This window comes from Diaphorina citri, unplaced genomic scaffold (genome assembly GCF_000475195.1).
Source record: "Diaphorina citri unplaced genomic scaffold, Diaci psyllid genome assembly version 1.1 scaffold165, whole genome shotgun sequence".
In the NCBI taxonomy this organism is placed as follows: Eukaryota; Metazoa; Arthropoda; class Insecta; order Hemiptera; family Psyllidae; genus Diaphorina; species Diaphorina citri.
In genome coordinates this window covers 67,122-85,270 of record NW_007377602.1, presented here as the reverse complement: position 1 = coordinate 85,270, position 18,149 = coordinate 67,122, and the positions used below count along the sequence as shown (strand labels likewise).

The 18,149-nt window shown below is 38.6% G+C and overlaps 2 protein-coding genes across 2 annotated transcripts in view; both read right to left on the bottom strand.

Annotated features, from left to right (window-relative positions):
• Positions 1-581: 581 nt before the first annotated feature.
• LOC103505330 (DNA repair and recombination protein RAD54B-like) overlaps positions 582-18,149 on the bottom strand; it is a 32,155-nt gene continuing 14,587 nt past the window's right edge. Inside the window, exons 10-14 of the mRNA XM_026820665.1 lie at positions 8,846-8,972; positions 7,353-7,512; positions 5,589-5,727; positions 1,988-2,251; positions 582-1,163 (exon numbers count right to left, since the gene is read on the bottom strand). Of these exons, the coding sequence (XP_026676466.1) occupies positions 1,104-1,163; positions 1,988-2,251; positions 5,589-5,727; positions 7,353-7,512; positions 8,846-8,972 (750 nt within the window). The 3' untranslated portion in view covers positions 582-1,103. The remainder of the gene's footprint in view (positions 1,164-1,987; positions 2,252-5,588; positions 5,728-7,352; positions 7,513-8,845; positions 8,973-18,149) is intronic.
• On the bottom strand, positions 11,147-14,887 carry LOC113465823 (rho guanine nucleotide exchange factor 7-like). Its single transcript, XM_026820672.1, has 6 exons — positions 14,764-14,887; positions 14,070-14,196; positions 13,145-13,328; positions 12,209-12,415; positions 11,609-11,780; positions 11,147-11,223 (listed from the first exon to the last, which is right to left on the bottom strand). The coding sequence occupies exons 1-6, from the start codon at positions 14,827-14,829 to the stop codon at positions 11,167-11,169; spliced, it is 813 nt and encodes a 270-aa protein (XP_026676473.1). The 5' UTR covers positions 14,830-14,887; the 3' UTR covers positions 11,147-11,166.

Sequence of the window (18,149 nt, the reverse complement as noted above, 5' to 3'; positions counted from 1 at the left end):
CCCTTTCCCCCCCCCCCCCCCTTCCCCACCCCCCGGGCCCTTTTTTTTTTTTTTTTTTTTTTTTTTCGCATACCTAGACATAAAAAAGAAAAAGATAATGGGTAGCTAATGTAGGTGTAGATCGTTTTACTTTATTTAGGTACCTACCAGGGAAATATGGAAGATCACAAATTATTAAATTACATAATTACAATTTATTAGAAGAAGAATAAAAAATTATAGTAGATGAAAATAGAAAGGGAACGAAAGTTCAAATAATTGAACTAAATGCCACAACACTTTGGAATATTAGGAAAATCAATAGAAAACTAAGTGCCACAGCACTTCGAAATTGGTATGAAAAAAAAAAAAAAAAAAAAAAAAAAAGAGACGCCACCCCGAAAAAAGTTTAAAAAAAAAAAAAAAAAAAAAAAAAAACAATAGAACAAGAAGAAGAAGAAGTATTAGGTAGGTAATTAAAAATTTCATATTATTACAAAACTTATACCTAAATATTTAATGGTAACAATATTATGGATAGGGATTAGGAAAATCACTCTATCATCCAAAAATCTCGTTTCAAATCCCTTGGTCATTGGTCAGGGGACCTAATTATTCTTGTCTAAGGACCAATCATAATCCATGAGAGTCAAGGAATACATGAAAGTCACTCCAAATGCTTCCCTCTTTTTCAGTAGTATCTCAGTCGCTCCACTTCAAAGTGCATCAGGGATTTGTTTGATTAGAAAACAAAATTTCCTACTATTTTCACCATTATTTGACATGTTTACTCAGTACCGGCTCGGAGTTTGAAGAAGTTAAAATTCAGCAAGATCCAGTGAAAAAAAAGTTCGGCTCTTATGGGATGAGGTACGGAAGTTAGGTACATATAAAATTAGTATGGGTTGTAGCCAGAAAGGGCTAGGTGGTATGCCTGAACACGAATGAGATTATGTGGGCAGTCTGTGGAAATCCAACCATCTGAATAAACTTAGTATTGGTTGTAGGCAGAAAGGACTAGGTGGTATGTGTGAACATGAATGAGATTGTGTGGGCAGTCTGTGGCAATCCAACCATCTGAATAAAATTAGTAGGTATGGGTTGTAGGTTGTAGGCAGAAAGGACTAGGTGGTATGTGTGAACATGAATGAAATCGTGTGGGCAGTCTGTGGCAATCCAACCATCTGAAACAGAATAGACAAAGAGGTTAATATCAATAAAGTGCCAGGCTAGTTAATATCATCCCTTAATTCCTGTTGTATCCCTCACACAACTCGAAAATCCCTGGAGAAAGCACAAAATAAGGAACTTTTAATTGTGTTAAGTAAGCATATTTAAATGGTTGTCACAAATATCGTTCCTCGATTGTTACACCTAGATAAAATTCATGACTTGACTTGGACACAAACCAACAAACTCCAGATCCAAAGCCCAACCCGTTAACAACTGCACCACTGAGGTTGGTGAGAAAGGACAAACTCCTCGAAAGTAGAAACAGTACGTAACTGCTCGTGGCAGCAAGTGTGGTGGCGCCATTACGTCCAAACTAGTTTCTCTTTGGATTCCATAGACAATTCGTCTCATGACTGATTTTTATTTCACATAATCAAATACAACTCATCTCACTCACCTCAAGCACTTCCTCGTTCAAGTTGTCACCATGGTAGTGTGCCCACGACATGCCAGCCTAGTTAACTTGGACAAAGAGGTTAATATTAATAAAGTGCCAGCCTAGTTAACTTGGACAAAGAGGTTAATATTAATAAAGTGTCAGCCTAGTTAACTTGGACAAAGGGGTTAATATTAATAAAGTGCCAGCCTAGTTAACTTGGACAACGAGGTTAAGATTAATAAAGTGCCAGCCTAGTTAACTTGGACAAAGAGAGTGTTTTGTTGAGGAAAAAAAAAAGAAATACATTTTTTTTTTACCCCGCCGGGAATCGAACCCGGGTCTCCCGCGTGCAAGGCGAGCGCAGTGACCACTACGCCATGGGAGTTGACAACTCACCTCAAGTACTTCCTCGTTCAAGTTGTCACCATGGTAGTGTGCCCACGACATAAGCATATGCTGACGGTTCTTGGTTCGATTCCCCGCGTCCTTGGCCGTCGTTCTCTTCTTGAAAACTTCCAGGAAACACTCTTCACTATCCTCCTCTTCCTGTTCTTCCTCTTCTTCTAGTTTGAGGACAGGGATTTCTCCCGTGCCGTCACAATCACATTGCAGACTCGTGTGAACGAAGCTTTCCGTGTAAGGCTCGAATGTGAACAGATCCTAAAAAAAAATGAAAATCAAAGTCGAAGCGCCAGGTCGGGGCGAACTTTGCACAGGTAAAGTTTTTTTTCCCCATCATCCGTGGCACAAGCTCTGCTTTTACGGATGGGCATACCATTTATATAATCAACTATGTAAATCATTAATGGTGATTTTCACCAATGACTTAATGAGAGATTTAACCAAGGGGAGAAATTTTAATAATCAAAAAAGGATATTTTAATAATCCAAAAAATAGTTTTTAATGATGCAAAAAGGAAGATTTTAAAATCTTGTTGGATCATTAAAAACTCCTTTTTGGATAATTTAAATTTCTCCCGTTAGCTAAATCTCATTAAGTCATTGGTGAAATCTACCATTATTTTATTGCTTAAAAATTGAATTACCCAATTGAATTGAATTCAACATAAATATGTACCTAGAGATTTCTGCGCCGGATAAAATCCGCCCCGGGCGGGAATCGAACGCGCGGCCTAGCGCTTACAAGGCAGACGCACTACCAACTAAGCTAACTAGGCTGGCTATTCCATTTTTTATTTGTAAAAATAAAGAGATCATCGATACCCTCTAAAATGAAATATCTTATTTTTTTGAGGTTTGATAGAAGGTACCTATTGCAATAATCGTATTCCCATTCCGTAGTATGTCCCTCATCAGATGAGCGATAAGAGACACAATACTTCCCGTTTAGGTGCTGGGTCAACACGAGAACACTAGAAAGTAACCCGCTGAAATATTTGCAATCGAAAAACGAGTGCAAAATTTTTGTTGATGATGGGATTCGAACCAGGGACCTTCAGCATGGCAAGCAAGCGCGTTACCACTGGACCAACCATGGTTGGTTTCAATAATCGTATTCCCATTCCGTAGTATGTCCCTCATCAGATGAGCGATAAGAGACACAATACTTCCCGTTTAGGTGCTGGGTCAACATGAGAACACTATAAAGTAACCCGCTGAAATATTTGCAATCGAAAAACGAGTGCAAAATTTTTGTTGATGACGGGATTCGAACCGAAATTATGAGGTAGGTATTTTCTGACTTAACTAGGTCCTTCCTCCTGAGATTATTGAATACTTTAAATTTAAATAAATGAAGTTATATCATGATGTAAACAACATGTATAAAATGTTGAAGCACCTAATGGACAAAAATTTATACTGGTACATGGTCCATAATATCTTAACAATAGATATTATCCAAGTCAAAGTCATACCTACATTTTAATTTTCATTACCTACTTGGGTGTACACATTTTTGGAAGAACCAGAGAGTTCATGAATGATCTTTTAGTGTGTCTGTATGACCATCCAATTATTTCACTGAAAATCTTAAATGGCTTGTCAGGTAGGTATGTACATTTTTTTCAGGAAATTTTATTAATAGTTAATTATTTGAAGCTCTTGAAGATTATTTATTTAACACATTCAATCACTTATTTACTGCTGGACTGCTCAAGAGGGGATGGAATAGAATAGGATATACCATACCTTGTTTATCCTGCTCGAATGAGACTAAAAAGTCCCTTTGCCCCCAGCAGTCTAAACAAGGTCTCTTGTATTTTATGGGTTTAACATAGTACAATACATAATGTTTACAAAAGACCTTGCTTAATTATATTTAAAAAAGAAGAAAAAAAAAGTGTACTGATGGTGATTAATTAAAAAAGGGGGTTTAATGGTGTTTTTTTTTTTTTTTTTTTTTTTTTTTTTGTGGTGGGGATTAAAAAAAAAAGGGGGTTTTATTGTTTTTTTTTTTTTTTTTTTTTTTTTTTTTTTTTTTGTTAACATATGAACCTCTTTGAGCATTTAAATGAAACTGGAACTTTACCATCCCTTTTGTGAGTTGATCCGGGGCTACTTTTCTAGCATTGTTTCACTTTTAATAGGACTGAATCATTACCTATGAACCTCACCTATTTAGGTGTGTGGCCACAACAGCAATCATAGACCCTTGACAAGACCATTGTAGAAAAAATAGTCAGCTCAATATCTTGATTTGCTACACAGGCCAGTACTATGGTCAAGGCTCCGTTGAGGACACTTCTATTCATTGGCATTGTTTGTATATATAAATATTTTCTCTCAGGTTGGTAGGTACCTACTATAAGTGAGGGTTGATGGGCAGCTCCATTTTGGACACTTACTAGGTCTTGAGATGAAGTTCACCTCAAATGGGACTCTAACCTGCTACCTAGAGTTGATAAATAAACTTACTTGAAAGTATCAAGTATACACGCGGCTCGGGGGTGTGAGTGTGCGTATGAATAGTGTACACGCTTGATATCAGGCGCAAACTGTAGGAACACGCGCCCCAACCTCTGATCCTGAACACTCGCCTCCAGTGTTGCCAACAGGGTCTCGTGTAGGCTGAGAATCTCGCGGAGGTTGCTCGTCAACTGCTGGAACTGCTCCTTGCTCATGCTGAAACGTGGCAACGTTGCGTTGATTAGAATAAAGAGATAAATCTGGCGTGAACATCACACGAATTCTATTACATTCGCGGAATACGTATTTGGAAAAAAAAGTGAAAATTTTCTAAGTTCCGAGCCTCCAATCGCGGCCGATTGTTAATGAAAAATTTTCTATCTCAAATACTCCCTATGTAATAAGCGATCGTTTAAAGCCTCGAGCCCGAACCGCCAATGGCGCACAATTTTTTGTCGCTTTTTTACTTTCCTTATCCTAAAAGGAGGAAAGTAATGTAATCGGGTCAAATTTTCGATGGTCAGTTTTTAGTGTCAAAACACGTTTTAAGGTCCCTAGAGCCTAAATCCAAAGTTTTAGCCATTGGTCCGTGTGTGTGTCTGTCTGTCTGTGGGTACTTTATTTTACATAGAAATTGTTACAATAATACACCTTCTAAGCTAATTCTAAGGGCGGTGGAGAGGGAGGGATCCTAAAAAAAAAAAAAAAAAAAAAAAAAAAAAAAAAAATGAAAATCGAAGTCGAAGCGCCAGGTCGGGGCAAACTTTGCACAGGTAAAGTTTTTTTCCCATCATCCGTGGCACAAGCTCTGCTTTTACGGATGGGCATGCCATTTATATGATTTTTGTATGTTCTGATGTTGTTATGTTGTAAAAATAATAAATGGAAACTTGGTAAAATAATAATAATAATAAATAAATAAAAGTTCGTTCTCGATCGTTGATTTTCTCATCTTCTTCTTTATCTTTCTCATTTACCTTTAATTCTTCCAGGGACATCTTAGCAGTGAGGTCATTGGTCTGCATCAGATCATTCTCAATCACACACTGAGTTAGGTCTGCCTTGCTAATCTGGTTCCGATCTCTCGATCGTTGATTTTCTCATCTTCTTCTTTATCTTTCTCATTTACCTTTAATTCTTCCAGGGACATCTTAGCAGTGAGATCATTTGTCTGCATCAGATCATTCTCAATCACACACTGAGTTAGGTCTGCCTTGCTAATTTGACGCTGAAATATCTTCTCCTCTACTGTTCCCGCTGTTAACAGTCTGAAAATCAATCACAATGGAGCAGTTGCAAATGGGTAAAAATTATTTGCTGAAATATCTTCTCCTCTACTGTTCCCGCTGTTAACAGTCTGAAAATCAATCACAATGGAGCAGTTGCAAATGGGTAAAAATTATTAATAAATGGTCGATTCCTACGTAAAAAGTAGTGAAAAATTCAAATCTGAGGTCAAAACTCCGAAAAAGGTCGAAAATTCAATTTTAGATTGCCGTTCTAATGAAAAAGTTCAAAGAGTTGTGACGTCAGATTTCACGTCAAAATGCGCAGAAACGCTTACGCACAAACAAACGAAACTGGAGTCTTGACGTCATCGCCTACGGGAGCGTATGCCGTGACGTCAAACTTCACGATTTACCGGTATTTTTTAGATCGATTTATCTTGGTACAAAAGTCGTAAGAAAAGAAAAATTCCGTTGGTCCTCATTTTTCCTGCTCTATGACTTTGAAACATCACCCAAGTAAGCGCAACTGATCTATTAAACGAAATAATCGAGTTTCAACACGGAGCGTTATTAGAGCAGTAAAGGTATATTCTATTCTACGACTTCTAGATCCCAAGATAAATCCCACGATTTGAAAAAATCCGGTAAATTTTGGCAAAGTTGAGCTACAGTAGAACCCCGATTTTATGAACTCGAAAATTGGAGTTTTTTCCTTTTTTAAACTCGAAAATCAGCAAACAAAAATTCCCGATTTTTTTTAAACCCTCATAGAAGATGTAGTCACATAAATGTGCCCTTGAAATCGACAAATAATAGTTACTGTCAAAAATTACCCTTGTTTTCTCTGCTTTGTAATGTAATAAATTTTTATGGAACCCCGATTTATGAACTACCCTTGGTCCCAATTAGTTCATAAAATCGGGGTTCTACTGTACCTGTAAATATGGACCGGTTTCTGTTGGCCATGTCGCCATATTCTGGCCATAGCTTGCAGATCAGTGGCGGGGTTTCAATCCGAATCATAAAGAACCAGTCTAGTGTGATACCCCACTCGGCCACGGAAGCAAGATATGGTACCTACCTGTAAATATGGACCGGTTTCTGTTGGCCATGTCGCCATATTCTGGCCATAGCTTGCAGATCAGTGGCGGGGTTTCAATCCGAATCATACAGAACCTGTCTCGTGGAAAATCAGCAAACAAAAATTCCCGATTTTTTTTTAAACCCTCATAGAAGATGTAGTCACATAAATGTGCACTTGAAATTGACAAATAATAGTTACTGTCGAAAATTAACGTTGTTTTCTCTGCTTTGTAATGTAATAAATTTTTATGGAACCCAATTTTATGAACTTTTATATGGAACCTCGATTTATGAACTACCCTTGGTCTCAATTAGTTCATAAAATCGGGGTTCTACTGTACCTGTAAATATGGACCGGTTTCTGTTGGCCATGTCGCCATATTCTGGCCATAGCTTGCAGATCAGTGGCGGGGTTCCAATCCGAATCATACAGAACCAATGGTGCAAGATATGGTACCTACCTGTAAATATGGACCGGTTTCTGTTGGCCATGTCGCCATATTCTGGCCATAGCTTGCAGATCAGTGGCGGGGTTCCAATCCGAATCATACAGAACCAGTGGTGCAAGATATGGTACCTACATGTAAATATGGACCGGTTTCTGTTGGCCATGTCGCCATATTCTGGCCATAGCTTGCAGATCAGTGGCGGGGTTCCAATCCGAATCATACAGAACCAGTCTCGAAGCTCCGATGAGATTAAGCCCCGCCCCACCCGCTCGCGCACTGAGTAGGAGAACGACTGAAAACACGACAAAGTGCAGTTGTATTCGAAATAAAAGTCAGTCAATATGGCCGACAAAATGGCCGAAATTATTTCATCTTCAACACCCTGGCTGCCAAGCTCGATCATGTTTACCCAGTGTTTCCAATCGCTTCAAATCTCTCATCTAGTTGTAAATATCTTAATATTCTTCCTTGATTCCTGTTGTATCCCTCACACAACTCGAAAATCCCCGGAGAAAGGACAAAGTCTCCGAAAGTGGAAACTACGTAGGCGCTCGTGGCAGCAAGTGTGGTGGCGCCATTACGTCCAAGTTAGTTTCTCTTTGGATTCCATAGAGAGAATTCGTCTGACTGACTTTAATTTCACAAAATCGAATACACCTTGGAGCAAAGTGAGGTCTATGGTGTTGACTTGACAAGATTTGACAAAGTTCAATTCGATTCTCTTTTTCTTTTCTTTTTTCAAGAGGTTTGACAGAGGGAACTGTAACTGCTAAGGTTTTATCGTCCCTTCAACACCCTGGCTGCCAAGCTCGATCATGTTTACCCAGTGTTTCCAATCGCTTCAAATCTCTCATCTAGTTGTAAACATCTTTATATTCTTCCTTGATTCCTGTTGTATCCCTCACACAACTCGAAAATCCCCGGAGAAAGGACAAAGTCTCCGAAAGTGAAAACTACGTAGGCGCCCGTGGCAGCAAGTGTGGTGGCGCCATTACGTCCAAGTTAGTTTCTCTTTGGATTCCATATAGAGAATTCGGCTGGCTGACTTTAATTTCACAAAATCGAATACAACTTGGAGCAAAGTGAGGTCTATGGTGTTGACTTGACAAGATTTGACAATGTTCAATTCGATTCTCTTTTTCTTTTCTTTTTTCAGGAGGTTTGACAGAGGGAACTGTAACTGCTAAGGTCTTATCGTCCCGAGATCGAAGAGAGAAGGAAGACAGGATAGGAGAAAGCCAGCCGTTCCGAGAACGCACATTATCCCATCAGGATGAAATTCGCCCCGGGCGGGAATCGAACCCGCGGCCTAGCGCTTGCAAGAGAGACGCGCTACCAAACAAGCTAACTAGGCTGGCTGTTGAATTCGAAGTGTAGAGAAAGAGAGGGAGAGGGGGAGAGAGAGAGGAGTGAGGGAAGAGAGACGCGCTACCAAACAAGCTAACTAGGCTGGCTGTTGAATTCGAAGTGTAGAGAAAGAGAGGGAGAGGGGGAGAGAGAGAGGGGAGAGAGAGAGAAAGAGAGATTGATTTGGGTACTTTATTTTACATAGAAATTGTTACAATAATACACCTTCTAAGCTAATTCTAAGGGCGGTGGAGAGGGAGGGAGAGAGAGAGACTTACAATTAGAGGATTTGGGGTCATTGAATTGATCCACTATAGACTTTCTGTTCTGAACATTTGTAGAACCATCCAGTCTGAGACATGCATAGTTCATTTCCTTGCATAACACTTCGAACAGATCCAGCGTCTGTAAGAAAAAAAAACTATGAATCATCTATCTATACAGAGTGTTTATAAAGTCTTGATCGGGGGTGGATTTCTCGAGAACCGCTTGGAATGTCAAAAAATTAGTAGAAAATTATTTCATAATTTTTGAAGGGCCGCAGTCCCTTAAAAATCTCAACCCCCCTACTTGTGACATCATATTAAAAGTCTTGAAAAACATAGTACATTGGTACAAAATTGAGCTCGATCCGACAATCAGGGCCGGAGTTATGGCCTTTTATATTTTTCCATGTTCTCCCGCCAATAGGGGAAGCTTCGAACAGATCCAGCGTCTGTAAGAAAAAAAAACTATGAATCATCTATCTATACAGAGTGTTTATAAAGTCTTGATCGGGGGTGGATCTCTCGAGAACCGCTTAGAATGTCAAAAAATTAGTAGAAAATTATTTCATATTTTTGAAGGGCCGCAGTCCCTTAAAAATCTCAACCCCCTACTTGTGACATCATATTAAAGGTCTTGAAAAACATAGTACATTGGTACAAAATTGAGCTTGATCCGACAACCAGGGCCGGAGTTATGGCCTTTTCTATTTTTCTATGTTCATCCGCCAATAGGGGAAGTACCAAAAATGAGAAATTCATTTTGATCGGTGATTTGTGCTTCAAATAGGTCCCACTAATGATTCTTATTGAAATTCAGACCCAAAAATGAAATTTAATATCGGCCCTGATTGGCCTCCAGGGTGAAAATGGATGTTTAAAAATTTTATTTTTGGGTCAGGATTTCAACATGAAACACTAGTGGAACCTATTTGAAGCACAAATCACCGATCAAAATGTCCCATTTTTGGTGCTTTCGGTATTGGTGGATGATTAATACTTAAGAGATTGTTGGAGGGGCGTGGCACGACAGACGAGTAACGTTTCACGTTTAGAGTTCAGGAGGGAGGCCTGTACGTCTGATGTGCGGCGAAGAATGAACCCAGCTGTGCGTTTGGCTAGTTGTGATGAGCGGAGCTCACCTGAGATGACACAATCAAAAATCAACTATGTAAATCATTAATGGTGATTTTCACCAATGACTTAATGAGAGATTTAACCAAGGGGAGAAATTTTAATAATCAAAAAAGGATATTTTAATAATCCAAAAAATAGTTTTTAATGATGCAAAAAGGAAGATTTTAAAATCTTGTTGGATCATTAAAAACTCCTTTTTGGATAATTTAAATTTCTCCCGTTAGCTAAATCTCATTAAGTCATTGGTGAAATCTACCATTATTTTATTGCTTAAAAATTGAATTACCTAATTGAATTGAATTCAACATAAATATGTACCTAGAGATTTCTGCGCTTCCGTAGAGTTGGGACTTCTTGACTCCAATATGGGTTCTTCAAAGTTCTTCCTGAATTCCCGAAGTGATCCCAATACGCCCGGATTGGCGAAATCATTGAGATAGAAAAACTCCTGTAGGTCATTCTGTAGAGGTGTCCCCGACAGGAGAATGCGCTTTCTAATGTTTAGACCGGTCATGAGTTCGTATAGCTTACTCTTACCGTTCTTCAGACGATGACCCTGAGAACAGAGGACGGCAACCTTAGGACAAATACAGGGTGCGGCGCGGTTATTTACTTTTTTGAAACTTGGATTTAAAAAAAGGCTGTTATTCTTACATGATCAGATGATGGTTGTTGAATAATTATCAAGAAATGTGGGAGAATTCTATTATGGGACTGATTGCTCCTCTCCCGAGAGAGTATGCAATTAACACTGCAGATTAAATCGGAATACGTCTTGAAAAAAAAAAATCTGGTGTGAACATAACACGACTTTCCTTATCCTATTGAATGATGCTTATTTGAGTGTTCTTCCATTGTAACTTTTACAATACCTCTAACCGTTTAGTCGGTATAGCTGAAAACGCCAAAAAGCGGTCAAAATACCGACAACCGCAGCACCTATCTTATCCAAAAGTTTCGTGTTGCAGCAGCATCTCTTTTCCCCATTTGATAGTGCCTCTTTTCCCCCATCTGATGACAGGCATACTACGGGATGGGTATGCTATGACAGAGACCACACGCGTCTTGTTACTCACCTGTATATCCCGATACACGGACACACACCGCTCTGAGTCCCCCCTGTCTACATGAGCTTCATCTAGATGTCTCTCTAACTTTTGCAGCAGTCCCGTGTATTTGTCCATCTGATGAGAGGCATACTACGACACAGACCACACGCGTCTACTCACCTGTATATCCCGATACACGGACACACAAACGGTTTCCATTGGATGGCATTATTTCATTTTGAGGAGGGGTAGCAGGTCTACTATCAGAAGTAGGATATGGAATCAAGTTTGTACCACAGTTATCAAAGGCCACATCATCACAAGTCTCTTCACACAAAGGGCTTGGTAACGTATCCCCAAACTTTCCATTGGATGGTATAGTTTCATGTTCATTGGATGCCATTGTATGACTTTGAAGAGAGGTGCGTTCATTCTCAGAAGTAGGACATGGAATCAAGTTGGTATCACAAGTGGGTCTGCTAGCACACTTATCAATGGTCTCATCACTACAAGTCTCTTCACACAAAGAATTCCGAAATTTATCACCACAACCAGATGGCATGTTAGAACTTTCAGGATCAGCAGGTCTTGTACGCTGTGAGTCCCCCCTGTCTACATGAGCTTCATCTACATGTCTCTCTAACTCTTGCAGCAGGCCCGTGTATTTGTCCAGACGGCGGAGTGGTTTACTTAGCCCCGTGGTCAGCACTAGTAGACCCGGGCTGGAGGCACCGCTCGCCTCCATCACTTTGGTTAACTCGTCCCTGTAGGAAGAAAATGGGAAATGAATTCAGAGAAGTTCAGAATATGGCACTTACATATTTTTTCTAAAATATGGCACTTATTTTGGGGCATTTATTTTTTCAAAACACGGTAAAATAAGCAACTTTTTAAGGAATCAGCGGCAACTGTTTTACATTTTCCCTTGGAACGTCAAATAAAAATTGAATTTTCAACCTTTTCAAATGAGTTTTCACTGTTTTGACTTCAGACTTGGATTTTTTAGAACTTATTACGTAGGAATTCAACTTTCATGCGGCTCGGGGGTGTGAGTGTGCGTATGAATAGTGTACACGCTTGATATCAGGAGCAAACTGTAGGCACACGCGCCTCAGCCTCTCATCCTATGTTTATTTAATTGAGAGATTTGTACTGAATAACTAATAAATGGAAACTTGATAAATAAACTTACTTGAAAGTATCAAGTATACACGCGGCTCGGGGGTGTGAGTGTGCGTATGAATAGTGTACACGCTTGATATCAGGAGCAAACTGTAGGAACACGCGCCCCAACCTCTGATCCTGAACACTCGCCTCCAGTGTTGCCAACAGGGTCTCGTGTAGGCTGAGAATCTCGCGGAGGTTGCTCGTCAACTGCTGGAACTGCTCCTTGCTCATGCTGAAACGTGGCAACGTCGCGTTGATTAGAATATAAAGAGATAAATCTGGTGTGAACATCACACGAATTCTATTACATTCGGGTACGTCCATTTAAAAAAGGAAAAAAAATGTATATTTTTCTGATCCTATAGGAAGGGAAGTAATGTAATCGGGTCAAATTTTCGATGGTCAGTTTTTAGTGCCAAGACACGTTTTGAGGTCCCTAGAGCCTAAATCCGAAGTTTCAGCCATTGGTCCGTGTGTGTGTCTGTCTGTAAACAAAATATCTCGAGAACGGTAAGAGCTAGAGACTTGAAATTTGGTATGTAGCTGTCAAATGTGACAAGGATGCGACACGAAACTTTTGGTTAAGACCGGTGCAACGGTTGGCGGCATTTTACCGCTTTTTGGTGGTTTTTGGTGTACCTATTTAACAATATCTCGGGAACGGTATAAGCTAGAGACTTGAAATTTGGTATGTAGTTCACAAATGTGACAAGGATGCAACACAAAACGTTTGGTTGAGATGGTTGCTGCGCTTGGCGGTATTTTGACCGCTTTTGAACAGATTTTGACCGTTTTTTTTGGCGGTTTTCAGCTATAGCGACAAAACGGTTAGAGATATTGTAAAAGTTAGGGTAAAAGAACACTCAAATAAGCATCATTCAATAGGATAAGGAAAGTCGTATGATGTTCACACCAGATTTTTTTTCTATCTTAAAATACTAGAAAAACTTTAGTTACTTACATTTCGGATTTTTCAATAGGAACAAGGAAGTTGTGTATAATGGTTTGCAGTTCGGTCACATAGGCTTTCTCCGAGTCTATGATGTCTTTCACGACCAGAGCACGGTTAGCTTTCATGTTGAGAGCAAGATCTGATGGCAACTTGACAGGAGATGAAAACTTCACTGGAGACGAGAGGGCATCAGCTGAAATAAGAAACGGGAATTGGTTAACCCAGTAGTAGGCATTAATCTTTTTCAAATTCTTTGTGGTAGAGCAGAGCTTTATCACAACTTTTGTGGATATCACAACATTATTGCAATCAATTTCCATATTTCAATAATCTTTTCACACTGGTAATGCCACTACTGGTCGCTACTTGATTAAAGTAGCTCCTCCATTGTCTTCACGAGGCTGAGTGCACCCCGAACTTCAAGAATAGAGCCGAAAAAAACCTCGGCCCCGCCGAGAATTAAACCCGGGACCTCCGGAGTGCAAACCTAGTGTGATACCCACTCGGCCACGGAGGTTGCTGTAGTAGGCATTAACCTTGTTGGCATAATGGGACAACTTGTTCTGAGGTTTGAATTGAATATTTCATAGAGGGAATTGTTATTTCGGAGGGATTTGGAGAGGGATTGAGGGAATATAAAGGGAGTTTTCAGCCCCATCCCGAAAGTACCTGGGAATTGTTTTACTGCTAAGGTCCTATGATCCCGACAGCAAAGAGAGAGGGAAGACAGGATAAGAGAAGTTAAGGCGGTCTCTTCCTGATCCCTTATGTGCCGCGTCCATTTTAGTTTAGGACTATTGCACTGTAGGATAAGAGAAAGTCAGCCGTTCCAAGACCGAACCTTATATATAATATAGATGCTCCAAATTTTCGGAGTCTGACGTACAGTAAAGGAGAAAAATGAACCTCGAGGGGTCCTGGTTCCAAAACTTACGTGTTGGCTTGTACTCCTGTACATAGTTGGACGGGAACCATCCAGTTTTCTCATTGAAAGTGCCCTCCCACCATCCCCCATCCTCTTTCTGAGTGACCACGATTACATCCCCCTTTTTGAAACAAAGCTGAAACACAAACAGAACACAGTGGTTAGCAGTTTTCACCAAAGAATCTGTGACCACGATTACATCCCCCTTTTTGAAACAAAGCTGAAACACAAACAGAACACAGTGGTTAGCAGTTTTCACCAAAGAATCTATAGGTAAGTAGTTAAATACGAGTAGATAGTAGGTTTCATCTGGCTGGGGGACTTTAAACAGGGAGTTTACCAGCCTGAATTTCCCTTGCTAAAGAAATAGCAAAGGTTGAGTGCGAAGGGCACCCACTCGTAAAATTAGCAGCCAAAACCAATTGCCAGCCCAAAGCAATCATCCTAGGGCTGATTGAGAGGCTGACGACAAACATCGACCCCATCTGAACATGAAAAGGCGAAGAAGAAGAAGTTACCTCATCCTAGAATCAGGAGATGATACCACAGTGTCACACTTCAGTACACAAAAATCACTCTGAGGCTTACCTAGGTGTAGGGGCAACTTTTTTTCCCAATATAAATATCTCTTTATTTCATAATCTGAATTTCACAATTTCAATCAGATTATTCAAGAAATAAGGAGATATCAGCCCTTGTTTACCTCATCATTATTTTTGCCTTTGAAAGAGTATACTGCCTGCACAAGAAGAGGTTCTACAACAGACATGGTGATGATGGCTGGATACGAAAGCTTCCTGTTAGTCTTGATGTTCCATGAAAGTGTATTAATCTGAAATGGAAAAAAAATTGTTATTGTTCAAAACAGGGACATCCCTTGCCTGAATCTCAATACAAATTGTATTGAGATTGTGGCGACTAAGGGGGGATCATCAGCCTAAAAAAATCAGTTGTAAAAAAGACATTTTAGCCCGTGGTTTCATAATAAAAACGGCGGTGAAACACTCTTTTTTTATCCTTCTCTCTCGAAAAAAAATGTCTACTTACCCGATATTTGGAAAGCATTCTTGTAGGCCTCACAATCGTCCAGTCTATTGACCACAATACCGTTACCTCATCATTATTTTTGCCTTTGAAAGAGTATACTGCCTGCACAAGAAGAGGTTCTACAACAGACATGGTGATGATGGCTGGATATGAAAGCTTCCTGTTAGTCTTGATGTTCCATGAAAGTGTATTAATCTGAAATGGAAAAAAAAAAAAAATGTTATTGTTCAAAACAGGGGAAAAAGTTAGGTATTTATTTCTCAAAAAATAATAATTATACATTATAGGTACATGCTTCTGTATGAAAATTGAAAAAAAAAAATACATATTTAATGAAAAAATATGTAAAAATAAAATAAATCAGTAAGGTAAGTATGCAGTTACATAGGTTAGTAGCAAATTTAAAAGCCAAATAACATTACCTAGCTACCTACAAAATCGAAAAATATGTATGAGTTATAGGGAAATAATTCGGAAAACATTGTCTTTTTACTTTCCATTTTTTATCAAGATCGAATTTTGAACAAATATCTACCTAAGTAGGTATTTCGAACAAAAAAGAGTACCTAAGTAGATAATGCTACAAAAATTTCAACTTCATTTTGCCAATGTCTGGATGTTTCTGTCTTCACACCAATATTTTTCTAATGAGAATCGCTTACGAAATTCCATTCACAGTTTATATTTTTTCGTGTAATGATGGTTACTCTCTAACTCTTGCAGCAGGCCCGTGTATTTGTCCAGACGGCGGAGTGGTTTACTTAGCCCCGTGGTCAGCACTAGTAGACCCGGGCTTGAGGCACCGCTCGCCTCCATCACTTTGGTCAACTCGTCCCTGTAGGAAGAAAATGGGAAATAATAATAATAATAGTGCTTATTTATACTGCTCGTATAGGAATGAAAAGTCCCTTTACTCCAGCAGTAGGCCTACCTATATAATAATAATAGTGCTTATTTATACTGCTCGCATAGGACTGATAAGTCCCTTTACTCCAGCAGTAGGCTTAGAATAATAATAATAATAGTGCTTATTTATACTGCTCGCATAGGACTGAAAAGTCCCTTTACTCCAGCAGTAGGCTACTTTTGTGGTCAAATTCTCAAATTATATTGAGGGTAAAATTCCATACCTCGGCTGGGATTGAACCCACGCCCTCCTGTTTAACAGGCGAGCGCCTTGACCACTACACCACCGAGGCAGGTTACTACACCACCGAGGCAGGAAATGAATTCAGAGAAGTTCAGAATATGGCACTAAAAACATGGCAATACGGCACTTATTTTGGGAAAATATGGCATTTATTTTTTCAAAACACGGCAAAATAAGCAACTTTTTAAGGAATCAGAGGCAACTGTTTTACATTTTTCCTTGGAACGTCAAATAAAAATTCAAATACAATGAATCCCCATAGTAATGTAGGGACGTCATAAATAAAGAAAATTTAATTCTCAACCTTTTGAAATGAGTTTTCACTGTTTTGACTTCAGACTTGGATTTTTTAGGACTTATTACGTAGGAATTCAACTTTCATGCTAAATGTTTCCCCAAATGCATAAATTGCATAATCACTATTTGGGTACGGTTCCCACTAAAAATTCTTAAAATATGGCGAAATAAGGCTTTTTAGGCTTTTATGGCAGTCTTCCAAATTTCGCTAAAATATGGCGCCATGGCACTATGGCATTTGAACTTCCTTGGAGAGGATTCGTACACACATACGTACAGACCATGGGCTAAAAATCACTTTTTTGACATCAGGGGATCTCAAAACGGATATTTCCAACTATTTCCCGATTTTGAAAATTTGGACCGATTGCAATACTTTCATTACTAGTATAGCTCTGCTATACTGTAGTAATAGAAAGTAAAAAAAAACATGCTATCTTGTTAGTATCTTAGGTTAATTACTATCCCAAGAACCACCACATAATGCCAATGTATCATTATTGTTATTATCATTATCATTATCACTATCACTATTACTAGGTATTATTATTATTATTTAAATAAGCAATTATTTTTTCACACAGATATAATACATATTTTTTTTCTCTTCCCTAGTATTGAAAGGGAACTAATAATTTTTGGCACTCAATTGAAGGTGGAAAATGTTCTCTCATATTGTAACATTGGACCTGATTCAAATTTCTACACACTTATGATATTTTTCGAAAATCATACGAGAAATAAATAAAGCAAAATTTGAAGCATGTGAAATTATGAGGTAGGTATTTTCTGACTTAACTAGGTCCTTCCTCCTGAGATTATTGAATACTTTAAATTTAAATAAATGAAGTTATATTATGATGCAAACAACATGTATAAAATGTTGAAGCACCTAATGGACAAAAATTTATACTAGTACCTACATGGTCCATAATATCTTAACAATAGATATTATCCAAGTCAAAGTCATACCTACATTTTAATTTTCATTACCTACTTGGGTGTACACATTTTTTGGAAGAACCAGAGAGTTCATGAATGATCTTTTAGTGTGTCTGTATGACCATCCAATTATTTCACTAAGAACCAGAGAGTTCATGAATGATCTTTTAGTGTGTCTGTATGACCATCCAATTATTTCACTGAAACTCCTAAATGGCTTGTCAGGTAGGTATGTACATTTTTTCAGGAAATTTTATTGAATGAATGAATGAATGAATATTTACAGTATATTTTGACGAATAGATTACAATCGTATAAATACTTGGTCATTATTAATAGTTAATTATTTCAAGCTCTTGAAGATTATTTATTTAACACATACAATCAATTCTTTACAGCTGGACTGCTCAAGAAGGGATGGAATAGAATAGGATATACCGTACCTTGTTTATCCTGCTCGAATGAGACTAAAAAGTCCCTTTACCCCAGCAGTCTAAACAAGGTCTTGTGTATTTTATGGGTTTAACATAGTACAATACATAATGTTTACAAAAGACCTTGCTTGATTATATTTAAAAAGGAAGAAAAAAAAGTGTACTGATGGTGATTAATTAAAAGAAGGGGTTTAATGGTGTTTTTTTTTTTTAGATCGG